Consider the following 7,832-nt stretch of genomic DNA (forward strand, 5'->3'; position numbering starts at 1 on the left):
ATCTTGCCCCTTTATTGCGCTGAATTATGAGAGAGAAGGGTAAGTGGACTTGCACTTCACACTGGGGTCCTGCCTTCTGGGGCAGAAGGGACCTTCCACTGAATGAATTCTGCACAGGGTCCTGTAGTGAAATGAGCCCACAGGAGAAGCAGCTAATGCAATTCCTGTTAAAAAAAAAAAACCAACAAAAATCAAATATGTGTTTTAACTAGTCCTGGTTTCTGTAAGACCAGTGCTGGCATTAGCCAACTGTTGGGCTGAGTTTTGGTGGGACCACAAAATCTCAGAGATCTTTATCAGTGGAAGAGGGATTTTTTGCACCTGAGAGGTAAGGTCCAGATGAAGAGCATGGGAATGTTAAAATCCAGTCAGTGCCTTCCATCTCCATGTTACTAAAAGATATTTCTGTTCTTCTGCTAGTCTATGAAGAGATATCCCTGTCGACAGTGTGAACGCTCATTTAATGCCTCCAACAGCCTGCGTAGACACATCCGCAATAATCACGACACAGCAAAGAAAGTTTACACTTGCTGGTACGTACTGAACACCACTTTTCACATTTGTTTTCAACAACAGGCGAATCCCTTGAGTTTGGATGCCCTTTGTAATAGATCCGTGTCTGCTCCTGTTTACTCCAGGCTGTAAGTTACTGAGGGAGAGTGAGAAGAAGAGTATGTTAAACATGAGAGACTTGGTGGCTAAAATAAGACCTTGCTTTTGGCTGCACAGTGCCCTTTGGAAACTTAGGGTAAGGTTTGATTTGAGATCCGCAGGTTCAAAATGAGAATTACATTGTGCACCCTTGTGGAACTGCCAATAAAATATTGGGCCAATCTTTCGCTGCTTTGTGGTGGGTGTAGTCATGCCTCACTCTTGTGCCCTCCCCATGAAAAAATGGCGCAGAAGGTGCTTAAAGTCCTAATGAACCTGGGCACTAGATCTAGCCACCACTTTACACAGGCAGAACTGACTGCACAAGCTGCAGGGCAATGGAGAATTAAGCCTGCTGGATTTGCTTGGGAAGACACGCCTCAGAGTTGGAAAACGGATTTGGAGACTCCTGACAAGATGTGTAAATCAGCAGTGAATGAAAATCATTGCTGATGAACATCTTTTGACTGAATGCAGTCTCAATTCAGGACAAAGCCCGGTGCTTGCAGCACCACCTCTACAACTGCTGCGTTCCCACTGACTGTGGCAGAATAAGTTGTACACCAAGCGGCCATGCAGACGTGCTTCCTGTCTCATTCTGAGACATCCTTCTGAAGCAGAATTAAAGCACATTTGTGTTGGAAGGGAAGGTTGCAGTGATGCAGGTTGGGGAATTTTTTTTTTTTTAACACTAAAATTTTGGTTTAATGCAGGTGTTTCTGAAAAGCGTGGTGTCACTTTATTGCACTTAAGTTACTAAAAGCCTGCCTTGAAGAGTACATCCCTCATGTATGTTATTTCTTTGGACTGCCTAGTGAGCCACGATAGCTTTTAGTAAATGGATAAAGTATTGACATCACCACTGGGACCCGACAGGAATCCATTCCTGATGCATTTTGCAGCCAGGACTTCTAAACTTTCCCTTTCTTGTAACTGTGCTCTGACTGGGAACCTCTGGAGAAGAGGACATGTTGGCTCCCAGTATGTCTCATTCTGCTTTATGTTTGTGGGTGCTGAGCTTTGGAGTTACGTGCACCTGATTTGTATAAATCTGTTCTCTCTGGATCAGCTGGTTCCAAAGTGGAGTGAAAATGAACATAAGGCCTAGCTGAGAGGAAGGATTTGTATGGAAGTACCTCGCAGCCTGGGACGTGCCAGCCTACTACGTGCATCAGTTTGTACAGGCCCTGGAGCCCAGTTTTTCTGTCGCTTTTCAGAACGACACACAGTTGTGGATCCACAGCTTCACCCAAGGGTCCGTGGTCAATGCCGTGTCTACAGCAGAGAAGACACAGCTAGAAATTCAAGTGAATTGTGGTTGTGTTTCATTCTCAAGCTTGTAGTTGCTCCTTCTCAAAATCTGTTGATGAAGTCTTAATTGGACAGCAGTTGTGCTCTCTTTAATCATTGTAGTGGGAGACTTACTGAAGTCACGGCAGTCTTCAAATGAAACCTCTTCCTTGAAAGACTTGTCCTGCCATCTCCAACAGCTGCTCTTTGTTTGGATCCAAGGTCTTCTGTTCAGTCTCCCCTTTGATCCCTCTTAGTTTGTCCAGAGTGCTGTTCTGAAAATCTCCTCCATGACTGTTGCTTGCAAATCCTCCCATCTCTTAGAATTTCTCCTCAGCTCCTTTCTGCACTCTGTAAGGCTTCACATCTCCACCGCTCCTTTTCTTTGCCCTTGGTTGCTGGTGCCTGTTTCCCTTCTTCCCACCAGTTCCAGGCAGTTTGTACCCGTCTCACCTGTTAGTCCCTGCACGGGGTTTGACACCTTAACTTCACATCACCCTCTCCTCCTGGATTTCCATGTGAAGCATGAGTAAAATTGGTCACTGATCCAAAAACTGAGTATTTCTGGGACTCCAGCGTGCTGTCTTGTAGGTGACCCCCCTCTGGCTTCAACATTTCAGGCTGCGATTTCCCCTTCTCCCCCTGCCCTGCTTAGGTCTCTGCCTTCTGTTAAATTTGTAGGGAGAAACCAGTGATGGAGGACTTGCTTGCACACCCGCCTGCCAAGCTTGTCACTGGAGTAATTCAGGTTCCCTGCTAACATGAAAAGAATTCTAAATTAGGACAAACTGCAGAAATATTCTGATGTTTTGTGTGTTTTCTTTCATAATTCACTTGGTTATTGTTCTGAGGACTTGCTCTGATTTTCCAAGTCTGAAGTACAAACTGTCTGGAACGCTTGATTTCTCAACATGTTTATTTTTGATAAATACCACTTAATAACCTCTCATCTTTCCTCCATGAGGGAGAAAAATTCCATCATCATTAAATATTGATTTATCATCTAAGCGGTTCCTGTTAAAAACCAGAAGTATTCAATGAGCATGTCCGCATTTTCACGTCATTTAATTTCCTGTCCAGTTACTGCAATATCGGTAGGAATCTTCATTCTCTCCTTTTAAAAGATGTCTCTGTTGCCCAGAGACTCTTCATCTCCTCTCTGTTGCTTTTCATCCCTCGCTGCCTATGTTTCAACTGCAATTTGTGCATTTCAGAGAAGGCTGGTGTCACTTGCCACATCTCTCAGGTCGGTGCATAGCTGATGGATCTTCCCTGTGCCACGCTGGCAGGCAGCAGAAGAGCACAAAGTCAGTCTTTGGTTTCCCAGTTGCTAACGGAGACCTCTGTCTATTTCACCGTGCTGCAGGGGGGTGGGTTATGTGTCTGCAAGACCTGGCACTTCTTTCCAGTAGGCATCCCAGCCATCCGGGAGCGAAGGTTAACAGATGGCACATCCCCTTCACATCTCCCTTTGAAATGTCCACCAGGCTCTCGAATCCTACCATGCTCTGACATGAGTAGTTACACAAAAACGATGCGTTCACGTCTGCTCCCACCTAGGTTATTGTTATTAAAGGTGGGAGTTCAGCAGTTCTCTAAGTGTTACGGTCTTGTGGATGGGGTGCTTGGGAGCACCAGGTGCAGCACCTGGTTCTGCTGCAGGCCTCCTTGGTGTTACACAAGCCATGAGGTCCACCTGTGGGTCAGTCTCTCATCTGAGGGTTGTTTTTCTCTCATGCATTTTCCATAGTGATTATTTATCTTGTACTTGCGTAGCATGCAACACGGTGGGCCGGATCTCCATGAGCCCGTGTTTATTTAGTACTGTACTGTAAGATGTGCCCTACTTCCACCCTCATTCATGCCTACCGTGGCAAATTCTAAACTGTTCTAGATTTCTCTCAGGGGTAATGTTTTGTTATTAAAGCAATGATTTGCTGCATATTTTGGTAATCCAATAGTACATTACTCACCAGCATCTGTCTCCAATGACACCTATTGGTTTGGCACATGATGAACAGTTGTTGGAATGGAAACGAATGGCTGAGCATTTCCTCTAACAAATTTTCTTCCTTTTTTCTATTTCCAAGGTACTGCACAGATGAAAATCAGACATTTCCTCAGCCGTTCATGCTGGAGAATCACATCAGCCTCATGCATGGCATCAAAAACCCAGACTTATCCCAGATGGCCAAAGCAAAAGCTCCAGAGAGAGACACAGCAGAAGTAACTGATGTATTTTCATTGAAAACTAAACGTACCTGGCGAGTAGCTGCTCACTTGGGGCATGAGGTTGAGCTGCATCCGTGCAACAGCCAAGCCCTCTTGCCCATGTGGCAGATTGCCTCCCCCTCCTCTCAACTCCATCCCGTTTGCTTCTCTCTGGCAGTGTCGGGGTCAGACCTGAAGGCGCAGCTGAGCTGCAGCAGCACCAGGGCAGCGTACCTTGCATTTCGCAAGATGCTCTTGAACGCGTGGCCCTGTGTTTTATTGGCCTTTTTTCAGTCTACTTTGTAACCAGGTCTAATTTAGGTTTGTTATTACCCTTGTTTTCCCTTGCTGCTCTGTTCATGAGCCCAGCATGTTTTTCCTTTTTCTCCCTTGTTTTTTTCTGCTAGTTGCAAAAGATTTCTGCTGTAAAATACTCATTAGATCCATAATCCACCTACGAGAACTGCATTCCTCCTAAGTAGGACTGTGTAGGGTTTTTTCAGCAAATGTAACTGTGCAACTGGTTTTATTTGGGGTTGGTTTGGAGCAGAGGGTTGGCTGATTGGGCTTCTTGGCTCCATTTACTTCAAAAATAGACGTACGTTTTTCCATATCACTGCAATTTATTGTTCGTCTGTACCCTAGCATTGAGGGATTGCAGCCAAGACTGACTCCCCCGTTTTTATGCCGTAAGGAAACCTGGGGTAACTCGAGGATTGACTTCCATGAGTTGGTGGCTGCTTCCCGCAAGCAGAGCTGACGTACCAGGGCACCCAGCTAAGTGGGGGCAGAGGGTGGCTTCATGTGGCTCCAGCTGGGTCTGCACATACAAGCCTATAAGCTGTATCCTACACAAAGACTGCTCCATGCTGCTGGATAAGGAGAGAACAAAATGGCATGAAGGGGCGTAAGCAAGTGAGCCATCCTCATGGGAGGATGAGTTAACGAGAGGTGCCCTGAAGAAAAGGCCTGAGTGGAGGGGAAGATGTTCAGAGTTAAATCTGAGTGGCATTGTCTGGGGTCATGACCTTCCCTGTGTCCCTCAGCTGTCCCTGCTCTGTGGGCTCCTCCTTCCCACACCACGTTCACATTCTCTTTCCCCATTGCGTTTCTGCCCAGCCCCCCCTCCCAGGTCTCCTGTTGCAGGTCAGCAGTTGAGGTCCTGCGTGTGGGGGTGAGGTGCTTGGGTACTGGTAGGAAAGGCAACGTGACGGGAACCCCTAGGCATGGCTTTGTTGAGTTTGTGTCAAAATGCCAATCTGTAGTCCCTGTTGGGTGTCTTCAGATATGCGTGTGGAATTTAGCGCTGCCGCTCCTGTGGGCTCCAACAACAAAGTAACTTTTTAATCTTATTTTTTTTTAAGGCAAAATCTCCAAAGAGGATGGCAATGGATGAGCTGGGTCAGGCAGAGACCGCTGTGGGTTCAGACGCGCCACCAGCCAAAAAACTGAAAGCGCACTGGAAATGCGCGAAATGCGGATTTGCGACAGACATCAGCACGGAGTTTCAGGAACACATACCTCGGCACAAGACAGACAGCTCCACCTACCAGTGCTTGTTCTGCGGCTTGTGCTACACCTCTCACATCTCCCTGAACAGACACCTCTTCATCGTTCATAAAGTAAAAGAGGAGGAGGAGGAGGAGGAAGAGGAGGAGGAGGAGGAGGAAGAGGAAGAGGAAGAGGAGGAGGACGGGGACGCGTCACATGAGGGAGGAGGAGGATGAGGATGGGGACGCAGGAGGAGGAAGAGGAAGAGGAAAGGCAGAAGTTAGAAAGGGAGATGAGTGAGAATGGACACGAGGGGTATAATGGCGAGATGAACACTACGGCAGAAGAAGAAAACCTGAAATGCAAAGAGTGCAGAAGTGACTCAGCTCTCTGCGAGCACAGTCAGACACGTGGCCTGGAGGGTCCTAACAGCACCTCACAGAACAATCATTCAAAGTCTCTTAAGACTTAGAAGCAAAAAAACCCCTCTTGGTTGGTCGGGGTTTCTTTATTGGGGGGTTTTTACTCAAAATATGGGGTGGGGATGGGGCGAATCTTTGAAATATTCTGTTGATTCCTTGGGATGGACATTGCTTTCCGTTAACTTCTATTTGTAAGGGAAATTTAAAAAAGAAAAAAAAAAACAACAACAAACCAACCCTGCCATTGCATCCTAAGCACTAACTCTCTGCCAGACCGGAGAGGTGAAAAGGGAAAGCAGGGCGAGAATCCTCGCTGGAGCTTGTCCAGCTCCTGAGGATCAAGGAGCACTTTCTGCAGCTGCAGCTTCCTTAAGATGAGCTCCCTTCCTTCGAGTGTGCACTGCCTCAGCCTCTGCCTGGATCCCTAGCCTTGCCTTCCCTATTGCACTTTCTTTCTCCTTCTATTTATGGCTTCTTTTTTCTCTTCCCATCCCGCCTTTATTTTACTCACCTTAACTCATAACTGTGTCAGCAAAATGCGCCTTTCGGGACCGCGCTGGCTGATGTGAGATCTTCTGCATTACATGGGATGGGTTCAAGCTGTAAGATGTGCCGATTTTTCTTCAATTGCCCAAATAACAACCTTATTTTCCAAAAGGCAATTTAATGAAATGACTTGGCCCTGAATAACCCTGAAGGAGAATTTGGTAGCCCCGACCCTCTCAGGCAAGTGCAGCTCAAAGGCTATCACATGTCGTGTGGAGGAGGGCCTGGTCCCCCTCAGGGACTCACTGGCTGCGTGGCAGTAGATTTGCGCTGCTGGAAGCCGCCCTGGGGCTGGGTGCAGGCGGGCCCGGTGGCTCATCCCAGTGGGGAGCTCAGGCTGAGCCAGGTGGCAGGTTGGCACTGTCCACAGAAAGGGAAAACATCCTCTGCGCTTGTCCGTGGTGTCAACTGGAGTGAAGCTGTCCTGGCACTCCTGATGGCATCGGCTCAGTGCCAGAGCTCCCTGACCAGCTCGTTTTGAGCAGCACAGCCTGGAGAGGTGTTGGCAGAGTCGGGAACCGCCATCCCGCGGTGCTGCCAGGGCTGGTGCTCCGTTGGTGGCTCCTCTCCCCCTGTGGCTCCGTTGGTGGCCCTGGCTCTGTCAGTGGCTCCTCTCCCGCCCTGGCTCCGTTGGCAGCTCCTTTCCCGCCCTGGCTCCATCGGTGGCTCCTCTCCCGCTGCGGCTCCGTCGGTAGCTCCTCTCTCGCCCTGGCTCCGTCGGTGGCTCCTCTCCCGCCGTGGCTCAGCGTCACCTGGGAGATGTTTCTTTCCATGTAGTCATATTGACTCTTTCCTCCTTGCTCCCCCATCACACATGCGCTTCGTGTAATATAATTATCTTCTATACCGTTATGGGTTTTTTTATTATTATTCTGTTGAGCCAGAACCCTGCTCGTTATTGTTTACTATGACAATGTTTAAATAATTTAAGAACTATTTATCTTATTGCATTCGGATTGCTCGCCTCCTCGTCTCGACGTGTTTTGATACGAACCGTTGGGACTCTTTGTATCTTTGATAGGGTGTGCGTTAGCCTAGGGGCCGTCTGAGCGGGTGGCCCACGTAGAGTTGAGGGAGCAGGGGGCACTCCCGAGCCATCACGTATCTATTTAACCCGCAGCGGCGGCTGTGCCTTGCTATGTTTACTTCAAAGTATCGCAAATAAAAGCATCCAAGGGTGCCTGCCTGGGCGTCGTTCTTGGCTGGAGCCGCCCAGGCCGC

The 7,832-nt window shown here is 48.1% G+C and overlaps 1 protein-coding gene across 10 annotated transcripts in view; it reads left to right on the forward strand.

The window, feature by feature from the left end:
• Positions 1-7,826, forward strand: part of ZNF592 (zinc finger protein 592) — a 44,349-nt gene extending 36,523 nt beyond the window's left edge. For 4 of the 10 annotated variants that reach the window (XM_035899405.1, XM_035899403.1, XM_035899413.1 and 1 more), the window contains 4 exons: positions 421-533; positions 4,032-4,176; positions 5,517-5,819; positions 5,906-7,826. In XM_035899405.1, the coding sequence (XP_035755298.1) occupies positions 421-533; positions 4,032-4,176; positions 5,517-5,819; positions 5,906-6,115 (771 nt within the window). In that variant the 3' untranslated portion in view covers positions 6,116-7,826. Of the gene's footprint in view, positions 1-420; positions 534-576; positions 642-4,031; positions 4,474-5,516; positions 5,820-5,905 lie in introns of those variants that run through there. The other 6 variants (XM_035899407.1, XM_035899406.1, XM_035899408.1 and 3 more) reach the window with 6 other exon arrangements.
• Positions 7,827-7,832: the final 6 nt, after the last annotated feature.

Source organism: Egretta garzetta, unplaced genomic scaffold, assembly GCF_000687185.1.
Source record: "Egretta garzetta isolate BGI_Z169 unplaced genomic scaffold, ASM68718v1 scaffold287, whole genome shotgun sequence".
In the NCBI taxonomy this organism is placed as follows: domain Eukaryota; kingdom Metazoa; phylum Chordata; class Aves; order Pelecaniformes; family Ardeidae; genus Egretta; species Egretta garzetta.